The sequence below is a fragment of the Salmo salar genome, unplaced genomic scaffold (genome assembly GCF_905237065.1).
Source record: "Salmo salar unplaced genomic scaffold, Ssal_v3.1, whole genome shotgun sequence".
Taxonomy (NCBI): domain Eukaryota; kingdom Metazoa; phylum Chordata; class Actinopteri; order Salmoniformes; family Salmonidae; genus Salmo; species Salmo salar.
The window spans coordinates 215,698-243,184 of record NW_025547902.1 but is presented as its reverse complement, the minus strand read 5'-3'; the positions used below and the strand labels follow the sequence as shown (position 1 = coordinate 243,184).

At 40.3% G+C, this 27,487-nt stretch overlaps 1 protein-coding gene and 1 long non-coding RNA gene across 2 annotated transcripts; both read left to right on the top strand.

Moving 5' to 3' along the window:
* Positions 1–10,038: 10,038 nt before the first annotated feature.
* On the top strand, positions 10,039–11,960 carry LOC106595317 (uncharacterized). Its single transcript, XR_006763176.1, has 2 exons — positions 10,039–10,961; positions 11,438–11,960. It is a non-coding gene; the product is annotated as an uncharacterized lncRNA (long non-coding RNA).
* An 8,025-nt stretch (positions 11,961–19,985) lies between these two features.
* Positions 19,986–26,177, top strand: LOC123732497 (B-cell differentiation antigen CD72-like). Its single transcript, XM_045711692.1, has 5 exons — positions 19,986–20,012; positions 23,508–23,553; positions 24,382–24,763; positions 24,879–25,021; positions 25,619–26,177. The coding sequence occupies exons 3-5, from the start codon at positions 24,382–24,384 to the stop codon at positions 25,643–25,645; spliced, it is 552 nt and encodes a 183-aa protein (XP_045567648.1). The 5' UTR covers positions 19,986–20,012; positions 23,508–23,553; the 3' UTR covers positions 25,646–26,177.
* The last annotated feature ends 1,310 nt before the right edge of the window (positions 26,178–27,487 follow it).

Here is a 27,487-nt window from a genome sequence, read left to right as displayed (position 1 = left end):
CTCTCACCACACGAACACAGGAAAGAGATCAATGGCAGAATAGCCTTAACACAAAAACTGAGGAGAGAGACCAGCTACAGAATAGCCTAAATACCAGGACGACAGAGAGAAACCAACTACAAGATAGTCTCACCACAAGCACCAAAGATAGAGACCAGCATCAAAATAGTCTAAAGGTTATGACTGCTGAAAGGGATCAATTAAAGAATAGTCTTAACTCAAGGACCAAAGAGAGAGAGCAGTTGCAGAATAGTTTAAATAACAGGACCGCAGAGAGAAACCAGTTACAGAATAGTCTAAATACCAGGACCACTGAGAGAGACCAGCTACAGAATAGTCTAAATACAAGGACCACTGAGAGAGACCATCTACAGAATAGTCTAAACACCAGGACCACTGAGAGAAACCAGTTACAGAATAGTCTAAATACCAGGACCACTGAGAGAGACCAGCTACAGAATAGTCTAAATACCAGGACTGCTGAGAGAAACCAGTTACAGAATAGTCTAAATACCAGGACCGCAGAGAAAAACCAGCTACAGAATAGTCTCACAACCAAAACTAAAGACAGAGACCAGTTGCACAATACTCTCACCACAATAACTCGGCAGAGAGACCAGCTACAGAATAGTCTAAATACCAGGACCACTGAGAGAGACCAGCTACAGAATAGTCTAAATACCAGGACCACTGAGAGAGACCAGCTACAGAATAGTCTAAATACCAGGACCACTGAGAGAGACCAGCTACAGAATAGCCTAAATACCAGGACGACAGAGAGAGACCAACTACAAGATAGTCTCACCACAAGCACCAAAGATAGAGACCAGCATCAAAATAGTCTAAAGGTTATGACTGCTGAAAGGGATCAATTAAAGAATAGTCTTAACTCAAGGACCAAAGAGAGAGAGCAGTTGCATAATAGTTTAACCTGTTAGGGCTAGGGGGCAGCATTGACACGGCTGGATAAAAAACATACCCGATTTAATCTGGTTACCACTCCTACTCAGTAACTAGAATATGCATATACTTATTACATATGGATAGAAAACACCCTCAATTTTCTAAAACTGTTTGAATGGTGTCTGTGAGTATAACAGAACTCAAATGGCAGGTCAAAACCTGAGAGATTCCTTTACAGGAAGTGGCCTGTCTGACCATTTGTTGAACTTCTTTTCCATCTCTATCATTTACTAAGGATCTCTGCTCTAACGTGACACTTCCCACGTCGTCCATAGGCGCTCAGAGCCCGGGAAAAAACAGAATGTCGTCATTCCAGCCCCAGGCTGAAACACATTATCGCCTTTCTCAAGTGGCCCATCAAGAGACACTAGCTTATGCGCGTGACCCCGACCGCCACCGCCTTTGGGATTTTTTTCCTCTGTTTGCCGAAAAGGAGATTCCCTGTCGGAATATTATCGCTTTCTACGAGAAAAATGTTGTAAAAATTGATTTTAAACAGCGGTTGACATGCTTCGAAGTACGGTAATGGAATACTTAGAATTTTATTGTCACGAATTGCGCCAAGCGCGTGACACTTCTTTACTATTTCGGATAGTGTCTGGAACGCACAAACAAAACGCCGCTATTCGGATATAACGATGGATTATTTTGGACCAAACCAACATTTGTTATTGAAGTAGCTGTCCTGGGTGTGTATTCTGACGAAGACAACAAAAGGTAATGAAATGTTTATAATAGTAAATATGATTATGGTGAGTGCTAAACTTGCCGGGTGTCTAAATAGCGAGCCCGTGATGCCTGGGCTATGTACTTAGAATATTGCAAAATGTGCTTTCACCAAAAAGCTATTTTAAAATCGGACATATCGAGTGCATAGAGGAGGTCTGTATCTATAATTCTTAAAATAATTGTTATGCTTTTTGTGAACGTTTATCGTGAGTAATTTAGTAAAATGTTAGCGAATTCCCCGGAAGTTTGCGGGGGTATGCTAGTTCTGAACGTCACCTGCTAATGTAAAAAGCTGGTTTTTGATATAAATATGAACTTGATTGAACAAAACATGCATGTATTGTATAACATAATGTCCTAGGGTTGTCATCTGATGAAGATCATCAAAGGTGAGTGCTGCATTTAGCTGTCTTCTGGGTTTTGGTGACATTATATGCTGGCTTGAAAAATGGGTGTCTGATTATTTCTGGCTTGGTACTCTGCTGACATAATCTAATGTTTTGCTTTCGTTGTAAAGCCTTTTTGAAATCGGACAGTGTGGTTAGATTAACGAGAGTCTTATCTTTAAATGGCTGTAAAATAGTCATATGTTTGAGAAATTGAAGTAATAGGATTTTTAAGGTTTTGAAAATCGCGCCACAGGATAGCCGTGGCTGTTACGTAGGTGGGACGAATTCGTCCCGCCTAGCCTAGAGAGGTTAACTTGACTAAAGAGGGAGACCAGTTTCAAAAAGAGAAAGACCTGCTACAGACAAGTTACAACACCCTGACTAAAGAGAGAGACCAGTTTCAAAAAGAGAAAGACCTGCTACAGACAAGTTACAACACCCTGACTAAAGAGAGAGACCAGCTACAGAACAGTAACAACAACCTGACTAAAGAGAGAGATGAGATACAGACCAGCTACAACACCCTGACAGAAGAGAGAGACCAGCTACAGAATACTCTCACAACCACAACTAAGGACAAAGACCAGTTGCACAATACTCTCACCACAATAACACAGGAAAGAGACCAGCTAGAATAGCCTTAACACAAAACCACTGAGCCACGAGAGAGACCAGCTACAGAATAGCCTAAATACCAGGACGACAGAGAGAGACCAACTACAAGATAGTCTCACCACAAGCACCAAAGATAGAGACCAGCATCAAAATAGTCTAAAGGTTATGACTGCTGAAAGGGATCAATTAAAGAATAGTCTTAACTCAAGGACCAAAGAGAGAGAGCAGTTGCAGAATAGTTTAAATAACAGGACCGTAGAGAGAAACCAGTTACAGAATAGTCTAAATACAGGACCACTGAGAGAGACCAGCTACAGAATAGTCTAAATACAAGGACCACTGAGAGAGACCATCTACAGAATAGTCTAAACACCAGGACTACTGAGAGAAACCAGTTACAGAATAGTCTAAATACCAGGACCACTGAGAGAGACCAGCTACAGAATAGTCTAAATAACAGACTGCTGAGAGAAACCAGTTACAGAATAGTCTAAATACCAGGACCGAAGAGAAAAACCAGCTACAGAATACTCTCACAACCAAAACTAAAGACAGAGACCAGTTGCACAATACTCTCACCACAATAACTCGGCAGAGAGACCAGCTACAGAATAGTCTAAATACCAGGACCACTGAGAGAGACCAGCTACAGAATAGCCTAAATACCAGGACGACAGAGAGAGACCAACTACAAGATAGTCTCACCACAAGCACCAAAGATAGAGACCAGCATCAAAATAGTCTAAAGGTTATGACTGCTGAAAGGGATCAATTAAAGAATAGTCTTAACTCAAGGACCAAAGAGAGAGAGCAGTTGCAGAATAGTTTAACCTGTTAGGGCTAGGGGGCAGCATTGACACGGCTGGATAAAAAACATACCCGATTTAATCTGGTTACCACTCCTACTCAGTAACTAGAATATGCATATACTTATTACATATGGATAGAAAACACCCTCAATTTTCTAAAACTGTTTGAATGGTGTCTGTGAGTATAACAGAACTCAAATGGCAGGTCAAAACCTGAGAGATTCCTTTACAGGAAGTGGCCTGTCTGACCATTTGTTGAACTTCTTTTCCATCTCTATCATTTACTAAGGATCTCTGCTCTAACGTGACACTTCCCACGTCGTCCATAGGCGCTCAGAGCCCGGGAAAAAACAGAATGTCGTCATTCCAGCCCCAGGCTGAAACACATTATCGCCTTTCTCAAGTGGCCCATCAAGAGACACTAGCTTATGCGCGTGACCCCGACCGCCACCGCCTTTGGGATTTTTTCCTCTGTTTGCCGAAAAGGAGATTCCCTGTCGGAATATTATCGCTTTTCTACGAGAAAAATGTCGTAAAAATTGATTTTAAACAGCGGTTGACATGCTTCGAAGTAGGGTAATGGAATACTTAGAATTTTATTGTCACGAATTGCGCCAAGCGCGTGACACTTCTTTACTATTTCGGATAGTGTCTGGAACGCACAAACAAAACGCCGCTATTCGGATATAACGATGGATTATTTTGGACCAAACCAACATTTGTTATTGAAGTAGCTGTCCTGGGTGTGTATTCTGACGAAGACAACAAAAGGTAATGAAATTTTTATAATAGTAAATATGATTATGGTGAGTGCTAAACTTGCCGGGTGTCTAAATAAGCGAGCCCGTGATGCCTGGGCTATGTACTTAGAATATTGCAAAATGTGCTTTCACCAAAAGCTATTTTAAAATCGGACATATCGAGTGCATAGAGGAGGTCTGTATCTATAATTCTTAAAATAATTGTTATGCTTTTTGTGAACGTTTATCGTGAGTAATTTAGTAAAATGTTAGCGAATTCCCCGGAAGTTTGCGGGGGGTATGCTAGTTCTGAACGTCACCTGCTAATGTAAAAAGCTGGTTTTTGATATAAATATGAACTTGATTGAACAAAACATGCATGTATTGTATAACATAATGTCCTAGGGTTGTCATCTGATGAAGATCATCAAAGGTTAGTGCTGCATTTAGCTGTCTTCTGGGTTTTGGTGACATTATATGCTGGCTTGAAAAATGGGTGTCTGAATATTTCTGGCTTGGTACTCTGCTGACATAATCTAATGTTTTGCTTTCGTTGTAAAGCCTTTTTGAAATCGGACAGTGTGGTTAGATTAACGAGAGTCTTATCTTTAACCTCTATGGGACCGGCGGGACGAATTCGTCCCACCTACGTAACAGCCACTGCCATCCTGTGGCGCGATTTTCAAAATCTTCAAAATCATATTACTTCAATTTCTCAAACATATGACTATTTTACAGCCATTTAAAGATAAGACTCTCGTTAATCTAACCACACTGTCCGATTTCAAAAAGGCTTTACAACGAAAGCAAAACATTAGATTATGTCAGCAGAGTACCAAGCCAGAAATAATCAGACACCCTTTTTCAAGCCAGCATATAATGTCACCAAAACCCAGAAGACAGCTAAATGCAGCACTCACCTTTGATGATCTTCATCAGATGACAACCCTAGGACATTATGTTATACAATACATGCATGTTTTGTTCAATCAAGTTCATATTTATATCAAAAACCAGCTTTTTACATTAGCATGTGACGTTCAGAACTAGCATACCCCCCGCAAACTTACGGGGAATTCGCTAACATTTTACTAAATTACTCACGATAAACGTTCACAAAAAGCATAACAATTATTTTAAGAATTATAGATACAGACCTCCTCTATGCACTCGATATGTCCGATTTTAAAATAGCTTTTTGGTGAAAGCACATTTTGCAATATTCTAAGTACATAGCCCAGGCATCACGGGCTCGTATTTAGACACCCGGCAAGTTTAGCACTCACCATAATCATATTTACTATTATAAAAATGTCATTACCTTTTGTTGTCTTCGCCAGAATGCACACCCAGGACGTCTACTTCAATAACAAATGTTGGTTTGGTCCAAAATAATCCATCGTTATATCCGAATAGCGGCGTTTTGTTCGTATGCGTTCCAGACACTATCCGAAATAGTAAAGAAGTGTCGGCGCTTGGCGCAATTCCTGACAATAAAATTCAAAGTATTCCATTGCCGTACGTCGAAGCATGTCAACCGCTGTTTAAAATCAATTTTTACGTCATTTTTCCCGTAGAAAAGCGATAAAATTCCGACAGGGAATCTCCTTTTCGGCAAACAGAGGAAAAAATCCCAAAGGCGGGGGCGGTCGGGTCGCACGCGCATAAGCTAGTGTCTCTTGATGGGCCACTTGAGAAAGGCGATAATGTGTTTCAGCCTGGGGCTGGAATGACGACATTCTCTTTTTCCCGGGCTCTGAGAGCCTATGGACGACGTGGGAAGTGTCACGTTAGAGCAGAGATCCTTAGTAAATGATAGAGATGGCAAAGAAGTTCCAGAAATGGTCAGACAGGCCACTTCCTGTAAAGGAATCTCTCAGGTTTTGACCTGCCATTTGAGTTCTGTTATACTCACAGACACCATTCAAACAGTTTTAGAAAATTTAGGGTGTTTTCTATCCATATGTAATAAGTATATGCATATTCTAGTTACTGAGTAGGAGTGGTAACCAGATTAAATCGGGTATGTTTTTTATCCAGCCGTGTCAATGCTGCCCCCTAGCCCTAACAGGTTAAATGGCTGTAAAATAGTCATATGTTTGAGAAATTGAAGTAATAGGATTTTTAAGGTTTTGAAAATCGCGCCACAGGATAGCCGTGGCTGTTACGTAGGTGGGACGAATTCGTCCCGCCTAGCCTAGAGAGGTTAACCTCTATGGGACCGGCGGGACGAATTCGTCCCACCTACGTAACAGCCACTGCCATCCTGTGGCGCGATTTTCAAAATCTTCAAAATCATATTACTTCAATTTCTCAAACATATGACTATTTTACAGCCATTTAAAGATAAGACTCTCGTTAATCTAACCACACTGTCCGATTTCAAAAAGGCTTTACAACGAAAGCAAAACATTAGATTATGTCAGCAGAGTACCAAGCCAGAAATAATCAGACACCCATTTTTCAAGCCAGCATATAATGTCACCAAAACCCAGAAGACAGCTAAATGCAGCACTCACCTTTGATGATCTTCATCAGATGACAACCCTAGGACATTATGTTATACAATACATGCATGTTTTGTTCAATCAAGTTCATATTTATATCAAAAAACAGCTTTTTACATTAGCATGTGACGTTCAGAACTAGCATACCCCCCGCAAACTTACGGGGAATTCGCTAACATTTTACTAAATTACTCACGATAAACGTTCACAAAAAGCATAACAATTATTTTAAGAATTATAGATACAGACCTCCTCTATGCACTCGATATGTCCGATTTTAAAATAGCTTTTTGGTGAAAGCACATTTTGCAATATTCTAAGTACATAGCCCAGGCATCACGGGCTCGCTATTTAGACACCCGGCAAGTTTAGCACTCACCATAATCATATTTACTATTATAAAAATGTCATTACCTTTTGTTGTCTTCGTCAGAATGCACACCCAGGACGTCTACTTCAATAACAAATGTTGGTTTGGTCCAAAATAATCCATCGTTATATCCGAATAGCGGCGTTTTGTTCGATGCGTTCCAGACACTATCCGAAATAGTAAAGAAGTGTCGCGCGCTTGGCGCAATTCCTGACAATAAAATTCAAAGTATTCCATTGCCGTACGTCGAAGCATGTCAACCGCTGTTTAAAATCAATTTTTACGTCATTTTTCTCGTAGAAAGCGATAATATTCCGACAGGGAATCTCCTTTTCGGCAAACAGAGGAAAAAATCCCAAAGGCGGGGCGGTCGGGGTCACGCGCATAAGCTAGTGTCTCTTGATGGGCCACTTGAGAAAGGTGATAATGTGTTTCAGCCTGGGGCTGGAATGACGACATTCTCTTTTTTCCCGGGCTCTGAGAGCCTATTGGAGCCGTGGGAAGTGTCACGTTAGAGCAGAGATCCTTAGTAAATGATAGAGATGGCAAAGAATTTCCAGAAATGGTCAGACAGGCCACTTCCTGTAAAGGAATCTCTCAGGTTTTGACCTGCCATTTGAGTTCTGTTATACTCACAGACACCATTCAAACAGTTTTAGAAAATTTAGGGTGTTTTCTATCCATATGTAATAAGTATATGCATATTCTAGTTACTGAGTAGGAGTGGTAACCAGATTAAATCGGGTATGTTTTTTATCCAGCCGTGTCAATGCTGCCCCTAGCCCTAACAGGTTAAATAACAGGACCGCAGACAAACCAGTTACAGAATAGTCTAAATACCAGGACCACTGAGAGAGACCAGCTACAGAATAGTCTAAATACAAGGACCACTGAGAGAGACCAGCTACAGAATAGTCTAAATACTAGGACCACTGAGAGAAACCAGTTACAGAAAAGTCTCACAACCAAAACTAAAGACAGAGACCAGTTGCACAATACTCTCACCACAATAACTCGGCAGAGAGACCAGCTACAGAATAGTCTAAATACCAGGACCACTGAGAGAGACCAGCTACAGAATAGTCTAAATACCAGGACCACTGAGAGAGACCAGCTACAGAATAGTCTAAATACCAGGACCACTGAGAGAGACCATCTACAGAAAAGTCTAAATACTAGGACCACTGAGAGAAACCAGTTACAGAAAAGTCTAAATACCAGGACCACTGAGAGAGACCAGCTACAGAATAGTCTAAATACCAGGACTACTGAGAGAAACCAGTTACAGAATAGTCTAAATACCAGGACCGCAGAGAAAAACCAGCTACAGAATACTCTCACAACCAAAACTAAAGACAGAGACCAGTTGCACACTACTCTCACCACAATAATTCGGGAGAGAGACCAACTACAGAATAGTCTAAATACCCGGACCACTGAGAGAGACCAGTTACAGAATAGTCTAAATACCAGTACTACAGAGAGACACCAGTTACAGAATAGTCTAAAAACCAGGACCACTGAGAAAGACCAGTTACAGAATAGTCTAAATACCAGGACCACTGAGAGAGAACAGTTACAGAATAGTCTAAATACCAGGACCACTGAGAGAGACCGGTTACAGAATAGTCTAAATACCAGGACCACGGAGAGAGACCAGTTACAGAATAGTCTAAATACCAGGACTACTGAGAGAAACTAGTTACAGAATAGTCTAAATACCAGGACCGCAGAGAAAAACCAGCTACAGAATAGTCTCACAACCAAAACTAAAGACAGAGACCAGTTGCACAATACTCTCACCACAATAACTCGGGAGAGAGACCAGCTCCAGAATAGTCTAAATACCCGGACCACTGAGAGAAACCAGTTACAGAATAGTCTAAATACCAGGACCACTGAGAGAGACCAGTTACAGAATAGTCTGAATACCAGGACCACTGAGAGAGACCAGTTACAGAATAGTCTAAATACCAGGACCACGGAGAGGGACCAGTTACAGAATAGTCTAAATACCAGGACTACTGAGAGAAACCAGTTATAGAATAGTCTAAATACCAGGACCGCAGAGAAAAACAAGCTACAGAATATTCTCACAACCAAAACTAAAGACAGAGACCAGTTGCACAATACTCTCACCACAATAACTCGGGAGAGAGACCAGCTACAGAATAGTCTAAATACCAGGACCACTGAGAGAGACCAGTTACAGAATAGTCTAAATACCAGTACTACAGAGAGAGACCAGTTACAGAATAGTCTGAATACCAGGACCACTGAGAGAGACCAGTTACAGAATAGTCTATATACCAGGACCACTGAGAGAGACCAGTTACAGAATAGTCTAAATACCAGGACCACGGAGAGAGACCAGCTACAGAATAGTCTAAATACCAGGACTACTGAGAGAAACCAGTTACAGAATAGTCTAAATACCAGGACCGCAGAGAAAAACAAGCTACAGAATAGTCTCACAACCAAAACTAAAGACAGAGACCAGTTGCACAATATTCTCACCACAATAACTCGGGAGAGGGACCAGCTACAGAATAGTCTAAATACCCGGACCACTGAGAGAAACCAGTTACAGAATAGTCTAAATACCAGGACCACAGAGAGAGACCAGTTAAAAAACAGCCTTAGGTTCTATGGTTAGTGCAGTCTTTAATTTTCCTAATTTAGAAGTATCATTTTATTTCATACTTAGAAGAGACATAATATATTTATCGACTTTTACGTGCCTGCTGTTCTATTCCGTTTATCTCAGAGAAACCCTGTCTGGATGGATGGTGGAAGTTTGGCACCAGCTGTTACTATGTCTCCTCCACGATGGACAGCTCTGGGGCCGGTCAGCGGCAGTGCAGAACAATGGGTGCTGATTTGGTTATTATAAACAGCAGAGAAGAACAGGTAATAGATAACACATTAGTAATACTATAATACTACTGTTTCTTTATTATTATTATTATTATCTACTTCTCTGATTAGTATTCAACCTGTGTAACCAATTGTATCACCAATGTTCATATCACTGTCAATTTATAAAATATACTTCCTGTCAGCAAAGTAAGTTTTCATGAGACTATATCTAGACCTATTCTATAGTATAGAAGCTGAGGCTGCAACCTGATCTCATAGTTTCACTTCTAAATTCAAATGTAATCTAGATTAATATATTTTTGACGCATTAATTCCACATGGTTAAAGGGTTAATTCTGTGTGGTTACTGGGTTAAATCGGGTGGTTACAGGGTTAATTCTGTGTGGTTACTGGGTTAAATCGGTGTGGTTACAGGGTTAAAACACTTACGGTTAGTGGTTAAGGTTTGGGTTATGGGTTGGGGAATGCTTAAAACTAAAATGATTAAACACAACTCTCTGTTTCCATCAAGTACTCTCCCAGCTTGCTAGAGCATTGTGAACTGTCGTGGTGCAGTCGTCAGAGCAGAGTGCTTGGTCTGTGTGGTCTGAGCACGCTTCCCCTCTGGGCATCATGAGTTTGCACCAGTGTTCTGCAACAGTTTGGTATTGTTTTAGTGAGCACTGAGGAAGGAATATATGGAAGTACTCAGGACCTTTTCAAACATCCTGAATCCCCTTGTATTTCTAGTGACCAGGCTGAGTACATTATACTACTACTACTACTATTAGACTACTACTACTATTATTTATAACATGTAAAAGTGTTTCTCTGCTGTGGAGATTAAATAATGGCCATTGTTTTTCTTCCAAAATTATATTATAGATATTTATCAATGGATTTAAGAAGAATGTCTGGATTGGTACATATAAAAAAGATGGAATCTGGGAGTGGATTGGCATAACACTATTTAAACCTACGTGAGTGAAGAGGTTCTGGAGGACTTTTACACTCTTTTTTCTGTTGTAATAAATTACTTTTTACAGTGTGATCATCCTCTCCTCACCCAGCTCTCTGTCTCCCTCTCTCTCTGTAGAATGGTAACAACTGAGCCTGGGGACTAGGTTAACTGTCTGATTCTCTATGTAGAATGATAACAACTGAGCCTGGGGACTAGGTTAACTGTCTGATTCTCTATGTAGAATGGTAACAACTGATCCTGGGGACTAGGTTAACTGTCTGATTCTCTATGTAGAATGGTAACAACTGATCCTGGGGACTAGGTTAACTGTCTGATTCTCTCTGTAGAATGGTAACAACTGATCCTGGGGACTAGGTTAACTGTCTGATTCTCTATGTAGAATGGTAACAACTGATCCTGGGGACTAGGTTAACTGTCTGATTCTCTATGTTGTATTGGATGATTTTCAACTCTGATTCTCTGTGTTTTTTATAGCTATTGGATGGAAGGGGAACCAAATAACATGCATGACGAGTGTGTTGAGATCTCACAGACGGCATCAGACCCATTGAAGAGTTGGAAGAATGGTCTATGTGCTACTCCAAAATACTGGGTGTGTGAAAAACCGTTCACCCCATAGTCTAATTATAATAGCTAAATGTAAGCCCTTATCTTATGGAATTGCACTGGTTTTCCCTTTGTTAGTCTTAAACTGTTTTTGTTTCTATGTGTAATTAAATTGAAAGATGTATTCATGTCTTTAAAGAGACCAGAGCTATGTGGAGTCTACCATTCATCAGGCCCAGGGGAGTGGAACTGTGGTCTAGTAGGCTCTAACTGTGGTTTAGATTTTTACCATTATGGTGTGCATATAACAATTTAACAAGATGCTGTTTTCATATAAGTTTTTACAGTTATCAATACATTTCAAATGCAGCAGTGTTCTGTTTTCGCTTCCATTCTGTTCCATATGTACCATGTGTTCATTCTACTGATTAAATACATGTATATACTATGATCCAGGTATGTAATTTACTTGTCAGGTATACTGTATTACTAAGTGTTGTAATGTACTGATAGTAACTCCAGTGATTTCCTTCTAAATGGTTATTAGTTGACATAGTACAGTAAAAACACCTGACCTCTCTTACTCCAGTACAAAGGAACCAATGGGATCGTCCCAAAAGTGAAAACTCTGCCCAACTAGCGACACAATACAAACTTTCAGTTGACTGAACTTAAGTTACTCATAGTGTCTGTTTCCAACCACCCAGACATTTTCTGGATAAGCCCAAGTTAACCACATGTTACTGTATATCTGAACCTATCATCCAGAGGTATATTATTTCATAATTGCTTATCAAAATAAGGTAACAGCTATCTTGATGTTGACACAGAATGTGGGGTCTTTTGGACTTTAAAACACGAGGGCACGTAACTTCAATTTTACATTTCACGATCACTCAGTATATTTTGTTACGTTCGTACGGGACATACGGGACAATGGGTTTAGAGGTATATAACTTTTTTTTTACATATTTTACTCAATAAGAGTATCCAACAATGCAGACCGGATATTGATGATGACACTTACAGTACATGTACGCCAACAAGCCCAGGAAAAGGATGATGGTGTTCGTGTTAAATATTAAAGTATAAATCAAATCACACACAGATGGAAACACACACACTTTAACAGGTGAGAGTACTGCAGTAAATACATGTTCCTTAATGATCAATAGAGCAACTAAACCCTTACAACCAGAGATAAGCCACAAATATCTGACATAATACTCTGTGATTCAGCACATTTTCTGTGGTGGAAGACACCCTCTGGAGTATCTGCACTGGGATCATAGGCCTGTTTGTCTACTGTAAGTTTGCTATACGTTAATAGTGAGTTACTGTTTGTTTTGACTGAAACATTTCTCAGATTCAATGGTGTGATAGTGTTTGATGAACTTTTCCCTTTTACAGAATGTTGGGTTAAAAGGTTTAAGGTTAGGGTCAGGGTTAGCTAAAAGGTTTAAGGTTGAGGTCAGTGTTAGCTAAAAGGATTAAGGTTAGGATTAGGGGAAGGGTTAGCTAAAAGGGTTATGGTTAAGGTGAGGGGAATGGTTAGCTAACATGCTAAGTAGTTGCAAAGTAGCTAAAATATAGTAAGTAGTTGACAAGTTGCTAATTAGCTAAAACGCAAATGTTGAACGTGATGAAAATGCTAAAGTTGTCCAATCCCAAAATTTGGGTTTTTTAGACGTTTGCCTACCTGTCCACACTGACCAATCACCCTATTTTAGTGTATGCCTTAAGTAACCATCTATATTATGTAAACATAGAAATAAACACCCTAGAAACAGACATATAACTGTACAACATAGAACTAAACCAAAAACCCCGGAAACATAAATTAAACGCCCCTCTACATAAACCCACACTCAAAACCATATAAAACAAATACCCCCTGCCACGTCCTGACCAAACTATAATAACAAATAACCCCTTTACTGGTCAGGATGTGACAGTACCCCCAAAGGTGCAGACCCCGGATGCACCTGACAACAAAAAATCTACAAAATAAACCCCTAATCTAAAGGGAGGGAAGGGAGGGTGGCTGCCATCACCGACGGCTCCAGTGCAACACCCCACCTCCCCAAACCTCCTACAGTGGAGGTGGCTCAGGCTCAGGCCTTAGTCCCCTACCTGACCAATCCACCCCCACTGAATACCTCTGCCTGAAGCCAGTCACTGCAGACCCTGGACTGTACTCTGGGAGCTCCGGACTGTAGGGCGACTGGGAGCTCCGGACTGTAGGCCGACTCTGGGAGCTCCGGACTGTAGGGCGACTCTGGGAGCGCCGGTTCCAGACTGTAGGGCGACTCTGGCTGCGCCGGTTCCGGACTGTAGGGCGACTCTGGCTTCACCGGTTCCGGACTGTAGGCCCTCTCACTCGGTTCCGGACTGTAGGCCCTCTCACTCGGTTCCGGACTGTAGGCCCTCTCACTCGGTTCTGGACAGTGGGCCGTCTAACTCGGTTCCGGACAGTGGGCCGTCTCTCTTGGTTCCAGACAGTGGGCCGTCTCTATCACGGGGCACTGTCGCCGGAAGCTCTGGACGAGGCACTGTTGCCGGATACTCTGGACGAGGCACTGTTGCCGGAATTTCTGGACGAGGCACTGTTGCCAGAAGTTCTGGACGAGGTACTGTCGTCGGAAGCTCGGGACTGGGCTGACGCACTGGAAGCCTGGTGCGTGGGGCTGGTACTGGAGGTATCAGACTGGAGACACGCACCTCAAGGCTAGTGCGAGGAGCGGGAACATTTGATTTGGATTAGATTTGTTGTCCTAGCACCACACAGCCTGGTCTCTGACCTCCTCCCTGTTTCATCGTCGTCTGTGATCAGGCCTACCACCGTCATGTCGTCTGCAAACTGCAAACTTAATGATAGTGTTGGAGTTGTTCACGGCCACACAGTCGTGGGTGAACAGGGAGTACAGGAGGGAACTAAGCACGCACCCCTGAGGGGCCCCCATGTTGAGGGTCAGCGTGGCGAATGTGTTGTTGCCTACCCCCACCACCTGGGGCAGCCCGCCACGTTGCCTTGGTGTTCTTGAGCACATGGAATAAGGTGATCTGTTTGAAACGTAGGTCGTACAGACTGGGTCAGGGTCGAGGTTGAAAATGTCAGTGAAGACATTTGCCATCTGTTCAGCGCATGTCCTGGTAATCCGTCTGACCCTGCGGCCTTGTGAATGTTAGCTTGTTTGAAAGTCTTACTCACACTGCCTACAGAGAGCTTGAACACAGTCGTCCGGAACAGTTAGTGCTCGCTTGCATGGATCAGTGTTACTAGCCTCGATGCGAGCATAGACAGAATTTAGCTCGTCTGGTGGGCTCGCATCACTGGACAGCTCGCGGCTGGGTTTCCCTTTGTAATCTGTGATACTTTGCAAGACCTGAAGTCAGAGATTTCCGAGTTCCCAGGTGTTTTGAACGCGGCATTAGGGGATCTGTTCTCCACCACCCACAACCTTCCTGGGTACATTTCTACATTCTGTCATTAAAAAGATGAAAAGAAATGTCCTAAGAAAGTGCTGCTCAATGACGTCATCAAGCTGTAATAGCTCCAAAAGGAGCTGTTATTAGATTAGATATGGTAATTTATGAGATCAGATATGATATGTTAATGTATGAGATCAGATATGATATGTTACTTTATGAGATCAGATAAAGGTAATTTATGAGATCAGATATGATATGATCATTTATGAGATTAGATATGATATGGTAATGTATGAGATCTGATATGGTAATACATGACATCAGATATGATATGGCAATTTATGAGATCAGATATGATATGGTAATTCATGAGATCAGATATGATACTGTATGAGGTCAGATATATGGTAATTTATAAGATCAGATATGATACTGCGTTATATTTGTGGCAAATCCAACATAACACACAACTGTATACCAATCTTAATATTTTCTAGCATGGTGGTGGCTGCATCATGTCATGGGTATCCTTGTCATCGGCAAAGAACTACTGAGTTTTTTAGGATAAAAAGAAATGGAATATAGCTATAAGCACAGGTAAAATCCTAGAGGAAAACCTGGTTGAGTCTGCTATCCAACAGACACTGGAAGAAAAACACCTTTCAGCAGGACAATAACCTAAAACACAAGGTCAAATATACACTGTAATTGTTTACCAAGATGACATTGAATGTTCCCGAATAGCCTAGTTACAGTTTTGACTTAAATGGGCTTGAAAATCTATGGCAAGACTTGAAAATGGCTCTCCAGCAATGGTCAACAATTGTAAAAAGAATAATGTGCAAATATTGTACAATGCAGGTGTACAAAGCTCTTGGCAGTTTACCCCCGAAATGCTCACAGCTGTAATCCCTGCCAAAGGTGATTCTAACATGTATTGAGTCAGGGGTGTGAATACGTATGTCAATTTGATAGTTCTGTACGTTCAATACATTTGCAAACATTTCTAAAAACATATATTCACTTTGTCATTATGGTGTGTTGTGTGTAGTTTAGTGAGATTTATTTTTATTATTCATTTTGAATTCAGACTGTAACACAACACAATGTGGAATAAGGGCTATGAATCCTATCTGAAGGCACTGTACATTCAACTGTGTTTGGTATTATAGCACTGCAATCACTGAGCTGTTTGAATATACAGATTATTGCTGCAAGGACTCTGATTCATATAAGCATAATGATACAACTATACAGTATGGGAGAGAACAGTGGATTGATTATTTGTTCAAAATCTCAGCATTCTTTTATTGTAGAAAAGGGCATGAAACCTATCTTGATTCATCTGTTAAAGACACAGGTATTTGACAGCTAGTTACCAGATAAGGGGATGCAGTGTACCCAAATTAAATGTGAGCCTAGTATGTTAATATTTGTTACTTACTGCATTCATTTTTACTAAACATTACGTTTCTAAATAGTATGTAAGAGAGAATATAGTAGACGGTTTGTGTTCAAAAATTATTGATGACCTATTTTTTGTGTCATGTGGTTGTGCCCATATATGTACATCCGGTCCTTCCGTTTTCACGCTATGGAGTGAGTGCTTATGTAACCTGATAGTGCATCTGTTTAGGGTAAAGCATGTGTTTGCATTAAAGTTGTCAAGGTGATTGATTTGTAGTGACCTTGTTGAACTGTGGAACGTGTTTGAAAAAATGTAAAGAGTAGGGCACTGTGGTAGTGAGCTTATGTCTCTGCTGTTTGGTGACATTGTATATAAAACAGTTATTTCCGTGGGTGGGTGGGGGTTTGGGGCGGTAGGCTATTGGTCAGTATAAGTAAAGAGCTGTGAACACTATGAGCGACAAGAAACCTTGAGAGATAAACCACAGAGACTCTAAAGAAGAAAGAAATAAAACATGGCTCCTAGACCAATTTTAGGTGTATTGTGATTTAACTTCAATGAGTGAAATTGCTGTCTCTCTCCGTGTGTGTGTGTGTGTGTGTGTGTGTGTGTGTGTGTGTGTGTGTGTGTGTGTGTGTGTGGGGCGTGTGTGTGTGTGTGTGTGTGTGTGTGTGTGTGTGTGTGTTGTGTGGCTGTTTTTGACAAGGACCTGTAGCGTCTGTGAGGGGAGCTAATGACCTATGTCCCCCAAGCAGACACATCGACAGCCCTGAAAGAACTTCATTGGACTCTATGTAAATTGGAAACCACATATCCTGAGGCTGCATTTATTGTAGCCGGGGATTTTAACAAGGCTAATCTGAAAACAAGGCTCCCCAAATTCTATCAGCATATCGACTGTGCTACCAGGGCAGGCAAAACCCTAGACCACTGTTATTTTAACTTCCGAGACGCATATAAGGCCCTCCCCCGCCCGCCCTTGGAAAAGCTGACCACGACTCCATTTTGTTGCTCCCAGCCTATAGACAGAAACTAAAACAGGATGCTCCCGCCCTCAGGTCTGTTCAACGCTGGTCCGACAAATCGGAATCCACGCTTCAAGATTGCTTCGATCACGTGGACTGGGATATGTTCCGCATTTCTGCGAACAACAACATTGACGAATACGCTGACTCGGTGTGCAAGTTCATTAAACCTGTTGGGGAGGGGGCAGTATTTTCACGGCTGGATAAAAAAACGTACCCGATTTAATCTGGTTACTAATCCTACCCAGTAACTAGAATATGCATATACTTATTATATATGGATAGAAAACACCCTAAAGTTTCTAAAACTGTTTGAATGGTGTCTGTGAGTATAACAGAACTCATTTGGTAGGCAAAACCCTGAGACAGATTCTGACAGGAAGTGGATACCTGATGTGTTGAATTACGTTTAAGCCTATGCCATTGAAACACACAGGGGCTTATTAATGTTTTGGCACTTCCTATTGCTTCCACTAGATGTCACCAGCCTTTACAAAGTGTTTTGAGTCTTCTACTGTGAGATCTGACCGAACAAGAGCCTTGGAACGGTGATGGCCGATTAGACTCTGGCGCGAGGTCATGTTGGGTACCCCTCGTTCCAATATGTTTTAAAAGAGAACGCATTCGTCCACCTTGAATATTATTCATGTTCTGGTTAAAAACGCACTAATGATTTATGCTATACAACGTTTGACATGTTTGAACGAACGTAAATATATTTTTCCCCCTCGTTCATGAAGTGAAGTCCGGCGGGCTTAGATCATGTGCTAACAACACGGAGCTTTTTGGACATAAATGATGAGCTTTTTTGAACAAAACTACATTCGTTATGGACCTGGGATTCCTGGAAGTGACATCTGATGAAGAGAATCAAAGGTAATGGATTATTTACATAGTATTTTCGATTTTAGATCTCTCCAACATGGCCGTTAGTCTGTATCGCAAAGCGTATTTTTCTGGGCGCAGTGCTCAGATTATTGCAAAGTGTGATTTCCCAGTAAGGTTATTTTTAAATCTGGCAAGTCGATTGCGTTCAAGAGATGTAAATCTATAATTCTTTAAATGACAATATAATATTTTACCAATGTTTTCTAATATTAATTATTTAATTTGTTGTGCTGACTTGACTGCCGGTTATTGGAGGGAAACGATTTCCTGAACATCAACGCCATAGTAAAACGCTGTTTTTGGATATAAATATGAACTTGATAGAACTAAAAATGCATGTATTGTCTAACATAATGTCCTAGGAGTGTCATCTGATGGAGATTGTCAAAGGTTAGTGCATCATTTTAGCTGGTTTTATGGTTTTGGTGACGCCTGTCTTTGAATTGACAAAACATTACACACAGCTATGGTCAATGTACTCTCCTAACATAATCTAACTTTATGCTTTCGCCGTAAAACCTTTTTGAAATCGGACAACGTGGTTAGATTAAGGAGATGTTTATCTTTCAAAGGGTGTAAGATAGTTGTATGTTTGAAAAATTTGAATTTTGACATTTATTTGGTTTCAAATTTCCCCGCTCTTGAAATGCACCTGCTGTTGATAGGGTGCACCACGGGTGGCACGCTAGCGTCCCACATAGCCCCAAGAGGTTAATAAGTGCATCGGTGATGTCGTACCAACAGCGTCCATTAACCTGTTAGGGCTAGGGGGCAGTATTGACACGGCTGGATAAAAAACATACCCGATTTAATCTGCTTACCACTCCTACCCAGTAACTAGAATATGCATATACTTATTACATATGGATAGAGAACACCCTACATTTTCTAAAACTGTTTGAATGGTGTCTGTGAGTATAACAGAACTCAAATGGCAGATCAAAACCTGAGAGATTCCTTTACAGGAAGTGGCCTGTCTGACCATTTGTTGAACTTCTTTTCCATCTCTATCATTTACTAAGGATCTCGCTCTAACGTGACACTTCCCACGTACGTCCATGGCGCTCAGAGCCCGGGAAAAACAGAATGTCGTCATTCCAGCCCCAGGCTGAAACACATTATCGCCTTTCTCAAGTGGCCGATCAAGGGACACTCGGCTTAGGCGCGTGACCGACCGCCCCGCCTTTGGGATTTTTTCCTCTGTTTGCCGAAAAGGAGATTCCCTGTCGGAATATTATCGCTTTCTACGAGAAAAATGTCGTAAAAATTGATTTTAAACAGCGGTTGACATGCTTCGAAGTACGGTAATGGAATATTTAGAATTGTATTGTCACGAATTGCGCCATGCGCGACACTTCTTTACTTTTTCGGATAGTGTCTGGAACGCACGAACAAAACGCCGCTATTCGGATATAACGATGGATTATTTTGGACCAAACCAACATTTGTTATTGAAGTAGCAGTCCTGGGGAGTGCATTCTGACGAAGACAACAAAGGTAATCAAACTTTTATAATAGTAAATCTGATTTTGGTGAAGGCTAAACTTGCCGGGTGTCTAAATAGCTAGCCAGTGATGACTGGGCTATGTACTTAGAATATTGCAAGTTTGCGGGGGTATGCTAGTTCTGGAATGTCACATGCTAATGTAAAAGCTGTTTTTTGATATAAATATGAACTTGATTGAACAAAACATGCATGTATTGTATAACATAATGTCCTAGGTGTGTCATCTGATGAAGATCATCAAAGGTTAGTGCTGCATTTAGCCGTCTTCTGGGTTTTTGTGACATTATATGCCAGCTTGAAAAATGGGTGTCTGATTATTTCTGGCTTGGTACTCTGCTGACATAATCTAATGTTTTGCTTTCCTGTAAAGCCTTTTGAAATCGGACAGTGTGGTTAGCCTGTTTGGGCTAGGGGGCAGTATTGGAGAATTTTGGAAAAATATGTGCCCATTTTTTTACTGCCTCCTACACCAACTCAGAAGCTAGAATATGCATATTATTGTTCAGGTTTGGATAGAAAACACCCTAAAGTTTCTAAAACTGTTTGAATGGTCTCTGTGAGTATAACAGAACTCCTATGGCAGGCAAAAACCTGACAAGGTTTCATGCAGGAAGTGGCCTGTCTGACAAGGAGTCGTGCGTCTTGCATCTGTTTATTGAAAAGTAAGGATCTTAGCTGTAACGTGACAATTCCCAGGTCTCCAATAGGCTCTCAGAACGCCGGAAAATCATGAAGGTTGACGAGGCAGCCTCAGGCTGAAACAGATTATCATCTTATTCAAGTGTCCCATTAGGGTGACAATGGAGTGAGGCGCGTGCGCGTTAGCCCCTGGAGTATTTTAATTCGGCTGTTTAGTTTTTGCAGATTCCCGGTCGGAATATTATTGATGTTCTGGATAAAAGCGCACTAATGATTTATGCTAAACAGCGGTTGACATGCTTCGAACGACGTAAGGAATATATTTTTGCCCCATCGTTCATGATGTGAAGTCCGTGGCCTTATGATAGTGTCTAGCTCACGCAACAAAACGGCGCTTTTTGGACATAAATGATGAGCTTTTTTGGACCAAACCTACATTTGTTATTGAACTGGAAGTCCTGGGAGTGACATCTGATGAAGAACATCAAAGGTAATGGATTATTTACATAGTATTTTCGATTTTGGTGCTCAACATGGCCGTGGTAGTCTAAATAACAGCCGTATTTTTCTGGGCTATGTACTCAGAATATTGCAAAGTGTGCTTTCCGAAAAGTTATTTTAAAATCTGACAAGTCGATTGCGTTCAAGAGGAGTAAATCTATAATTCTTTAAAATAATATGTTATGCTTTTTGTCAACGTTTATCGTGATTAATTTAAAATTGTTGTACAATTCCCGGAAGTTATTGCGGGGGTATGCTATTTCCTGAACGTCACATGCCATAGTAAAACGCTGTTTTTGGATATAAATATGAACTTGATAGAACAAAAAATGCATGTATTGTATAACATAATGTCCTAGGGTTGTCATCTGATGAAGATTATCAAAGGTTAGTGCATCATTTTAGCTGGTTTTCTGGGTTTTGGTGACGCCTGTCTTAATTGACAAAACATTACACACAGCTATGGTCATGTACTCTCCTAACATAATCTAACTTTATGCTTTAGCGCCGAAAGCCTTTTTGAAATCGGACAACGTGGTTAGATTAAGGAGATGTTTATCTTTCAATAAGGGTGTAAGATAGTTGTATGTTTGAAAAATTTGAAGTAATTGGATTTTTTGGTTTTGAAAATTCGCACCTACTAGCTGCAAGGGCTGTTACGAGGTGGGACGCATTGCGTCCCGCATAGCCCCAAGAGCAGTTAAATAAAGGAGAGTCTTGTCTTTAAAATGCTGTGAAATAGTCATATGTTTGAAAAATTGAAGTTTTTGTATTTTTTGAGGAATTTGTAATTCGCGCCATGCCTATCATTGGATATTGGAGCAGGTGTTCCGCTAGCGGAACGTCTAGATGTAAGAGGTTATTAACAAACCGCCATGCCGGTTTAGCCCACTAGGGTACATTCCTCTACCATTTCTTTGTAACGATACCTACTGTTTTGTATGCATTCTGTGAATTACTTAGTTTAGTAAATAAATGATTTTAAGACAATTGATGTATGGATGACTTAGTGAAGACTGGGTTCTTGCAGATAACTGTGTAATCTGAATATTTTCCTTTGTGCCCAACCTCCTAGTTAATTACAGTTACACGATTAATCAGTTTAATCGCGTAATAATAATTACAGAGATTTATTTGATAAACATGTCTTCAGTTTAATGATGCCAAAGACACAACAGCAGTGTTGAATGGGTAATTCTATCAAATATATATCATTGTATGTTTGAATTAGTGCTCATATAAACTGTTTTCATCACTGCCTTGTAAACCCATTCTTGTAAGTTGGAGCTACTGTACATGATTGTCTGGGGGTGCTGTACAGATTTGACCACTTGACAAGACGTTGACATTTATGGGTATGTCTCACCTGTAACATAATAATAATAAAGATTATGAAATATTATTATATTATATTAAATTATTATATAATTTTTTATAATAATACAAATCTGTCAATCAACCAAATGTATTTCTTAAAAGCCCTTTTTGCATCAGCTGTTGTCACAAAGTGTTTTACAGATACCCAGTCTAAAAATCTAAGACCCATCAATGCATATGTCGAAGCACAGCATCTAGGAAACACTCCCTAGAAGTCATAAACCTAGGATTAAAACTAGAGAGGAACCATGCTCCGACATCATTCTTTGGGTATGCTTTTCTGCAAAGGGGACAGGACGACTGCACCGTATTGAGGGGAGGATGGATGGGGCCATGTATCGCGAGATCTTGGCCAACAACCTCTTTCCCTCAGTAAGAGCATTGAAGATGGGTCGTGGCTGGGTCTTCCAGCATGACAACGACCCGAAACACACAGCCAGAGCAACTAAGGAGTGGCTCTGTAAGAAGCATCTCAAGGTCCTGGAGTGGCCTAGCCAGTCTCCAGACCTGAACCCAAAAGAAAATATTTGGAGGGAGCTGAAAGTCCGTATTGCCCAGTGACAGCCCCGAAACCTGAAGGATCTGGAGAAGGTCTGTATGGAGGAGTGGGCCAAAATCCCTGCTGCAGTGTGTGCAAACCTGGTCAAGAACTACAGGAAACGTATGATCTCTGTAATTCCCAACAAAGGTTTCTGTACCAAATATTAAGTTCTGCTTTTCTGATGTATCAAATACTTATGTCATGCAATAAAATCCAAATTAATTCCTTAAAATCATACAATGTGATTTTCTGGATTTTTGTCTCTCACAGTTGAAGTGTACCTATGATAAAAATTACAGACCTCTACATGCTTTGTAAGTAGGAAAACCTGCAAAATCGGCAGTGTATCAAATACTTGTTCTCCCCACTGTATATATCTTTTTTTTACTGTATTCATATAAAATAAGGCATTTGCTCCTTGATCAGGATTCTCTCTCTGTGTCAACCCACAGCTCATAACCTGACACCTACCATGCAGCCTGCACAAACAAAGATTTTTTTTTTTTAACCTTTATTTAACTAGGAAAATCAGTTAAGAACAAATTCTTATTTTCAATGACAGCCTAGGAACAGTAGGTTAACTGCCTTGTTCAGGGGCAGAACAACAGATTTGTACCTTGTCAACTCAGGGATTTGAGCTTGCAACCTTTCGGTTATTAATCCAATTCTCTAACCACTAGGCTACGCTGCCGCCCCGGCCAGAGGAAGAGCTGTCATTCATTGAAGGTAAATACATTTTTCTTTTTAAAACCCTTGTATTTTCTTCTAAAATGTTTATACATAAATGCCATTTATATCCTTTAAATGTTTACATGTATAATTATTTTTTAATTCCTTTCCTATAAAATAATGTTATCAGCATGTTTCTCTGCTTGTAACCGAACAACCTCCCACACACAGCCACATGTTGGGGGGGGGGGGTGACATAGGTCATTAGCTCCCCCCCAGACGCTACAGATCCTTGTCAACACACACACACAAACACACACACACGGAGAGAGAGAGAGACAGCGATCTCATTCATTGAAGTTAAATCACAATACACCTAAAATTGATCTAGGAGCAATGTTTTATATCTTTATTAGAGTCTTCTGTGGTTTATCTCTCAAGGTTTCTTGTCGCTCGTGGTGTTCACAGCTCTTTACTTATACTGACCAATACTCTACCACCCCGGAAATTACTGTTGCATATACAACATCACTAAACAGTAGAGACATAAGTTCACTACAACATTGCCCTACTCTTTCAAATGTTCAAACACATTCCATAGTTCAACAAGGTCACTACACATCAATCACCTTGACAACTTAAATGCAAACACATGCTTTACCCTAAACAGATGCACTATCAGGTTACATAAGCACTCACTCGATAGCGTGAGAATGGCATGACCGGATGTACATATATGGGCATAACCACGTGACACATAAAATAGATCATCAATCATTTTTTAACACAAACCATCTACTGTATTCTCTCTATTGTTTTTTACTAAAACATTTGTAGTCAATGTTGTGACAGCTACACATTTTGATTGACGTTTCCCTTTTTCAGATGCAACTAAAGAGAGTCCAGCTACAGAATAGTCTAAATACCAGGACCACTGAGAGAGACCAGTTACAGAACAGTCTAAATACCAGGACCACAGAAAGAGACCAGTTACAGAACAGCCTAAATACCAGGACCACCGAGAGAGACCAGCTACAGAATAGCCTATATTCCAGGACCACAGAGAGAGACCAGCTACAAAATAGTCTCACCACAAGGACCAAAGACAGGGACCAGCAGCAAAATAATCTTAAAGTTATGACTGCTGAAAGAGATCAATTAAAGATTAGTCTTAACTCAAGGACTAAAGAGAGAGACCAGTTGCAGAATAGTCTAAATACCAGGATCACTGCGAGAGACCAGTTACAGACCAGGCTTAGGTTCTATGGTGAGTGCAGTCTTTTATTTTCTTATTTAGAAGTACAATTTTATTTCATACTTAGAAGAGATGTAATATATTTGTAGATGTTTAAATGCCTGCTGTTCTGTTGTGTTTATCTCAGAGGAACCCTGTCTGGATGGATGGTGGAAGTTTGGCACCAGCTGTTATTATGTCTCCTCCAGGATGGAAACAGCTGGGGGCAGTCAGAGAAAGTGCAGAACAATGTGTGCTGCCTTGGTTATTATAAACAGCAGAGAAGAACAGGTAATATAATATATATTAGTAATACTATAATACTACTGTTTCGTTGTTGTTGTTGTTATTATTATTATTATTATCTACTTCTCTGATTAGTATTCAACATGTGTAACCAATTGTATCACCAATGTTCATGTAACTGTCAATTTATAAAATATACTTCCTGTCAGAATAGCATGTTTGCATGAGACTATATCTAGACCTATACTATAGCTGAGGCTGCAACCTGATCTCATAGTTTCACTTCAAAATTTGATGTAATCTTGATGAAAGTCTATTTTTCAAGCATACATTCCGCATGGTTACAGGGTTAATTCTGTGCGGTTAGAGGTATAATTCTGTGTATTTACAGGGTTAATACGGAATCTGGGAGTGGGTTGGCAAAACACCATTTAACCTCTACGTAAGGAACATGTTCTGGAGGACTTTTACACAATTTTTTCTGTTGTAAGAAATTACTTTTTACAGTCTGATAATCTCGTCCTCAGCCAGCTCTCTCTCTCCCTCTCTGTCGGATGGTAACAATTGAGCCTGGGGACTAGGTTAATATTCTCTATGTTGTATTGGATGATTTTCAACTCTGATTCTCTGTGTTGTTTATAGCTATTGGATGGAAGGGGAACCAAATAACTTGAATGACAAGGTGGCTTGTGTTGAGATCTCACAGACGGCATCAGACCCATTGAAGAATTGGAAGGATGGACCATGTGCTCCTCGAAAATACTGTGTGTGTGAAAAACCATTCACACTGTAGTCCAATTGCAATAGCAAATGTAATTCCCTATCTTATAGAGTTGAACTGGTTTTCACTGTGTTAGGCTGAACCTGTTTTTGTTTCTATGTATAACTACATTGAAAGACGTATTTGATGTCTTTAAAGAGACCATGTCTATGTGGAGTTTGTCCACCATTCATCAGGCCCAGGGGAGTGGAACTGTGGATTCATAGTCTCTAACTGTGGTTTACATATTATTATTTTTTACCATAATTTACTATTATGTTTTTTAAATGTACCATTGTGGTGTGCATATAAAAAAATATCATTGAAGTTTTTACAGTTATCAACCCATTTCAAATGCAGCAGTGTTCTATATTTGTGTCCATTCTGTTCCATATGTATCATGTGTTCATTCTACTGACTAAATACATCTATATACTGTGATCCAGATATACTGTATTACTAAGTGTTGTAATGTACTAATAGTAACTCCAGTGTTTTCCTTCTAAAGGATGTCAGTTATTAGTTGACATAGCACAGTAAAAACACTTTAGTTAATAGATAGAAAATAGTCCTTATCAGTAAAGTTAAAGCAGTACCAGAATTGAACACTAGATGTGTTGTGTCATGCATGGACATGTGACCAGAGCCTGTATTCACAAAGCGTCCCAGAGAAAGTGCTGATCAAGAAACAGTTTTTTCTTTGACCTCTCTCTCGTAATGTTAGTATATATTTTTTACTTAGCTTACCCAGTACAAAGGAACCAATATGATAGTCCCAAAAGTGCAAACTCTGCCCAACCAGCAGCACAATACTCCTGTTTGATCAAATATTCACTTTTATAACATTTGTGCAGTATTCTGTAGCTACACATACTACCCGTTTCCAACCACTTACACATTTTCAGGATAAACCCAAATTAACCACGTTACCTTGTATCTGAACCCACCGTCCAATGGTACGTTAGTTCATTATTGTTTGGCCAAATAAGGTAACTGATATCCTGATGTAAACACATAATGCAGGGTGTTTAAACTTTAAAACACACGTTACTCCAATCTTACATTTCACTCGGTACATTTTGCTACATTTGTATTATTTACAAACCAATATATTACAGTTGGATGCATATGTTTTCACTTCTCAAATACTTATTTTCTCCATTTCACCAGATATGATCATTTTCTGCATTCTCTAGTTGCGCTGTGATTGGCTCAGTGTTCTGTCACACATGGGACACTACGTCACCACAAAATCTACAAGGAGAGCTCGACAATTCAAGCCCCTTTGGTGCTGCCATAGATTTACATTAGAAGTGCCCATCCAAGAAGGCTCAAAGTCATTGGCCATAAATAAAATGACGTCAAATCACCATTACATCTACCGTAGCTTTTATTAGGCTGATCATGTCAATATCATACTTTCAAAATCTTAGCTATCAAGCTAGACAAGCAGTCATCAGTCATCATCATTAATCAAGTTGACAATCCACTGGCAAAACCTTTTCAATCCTTGTCATATGAAGAGAAATTATAGATAAAACACATCGGTGCTCATCGGCCATTGGACATAAACATTACACAACAAGTTGGAAATAACAAATTCAACAATGAGTGGTTTAGAAGGAATCAGTGGCTAACAGCAAGTGTTGCATAGCAATCACATTCCTGCTATTCAGTGGAGAGGGTGTGTGGTCCAAGTCTGGGTTTAAGGGTCTCTTTTCCAACCTTAAAAGGATAAACACATGCAACAA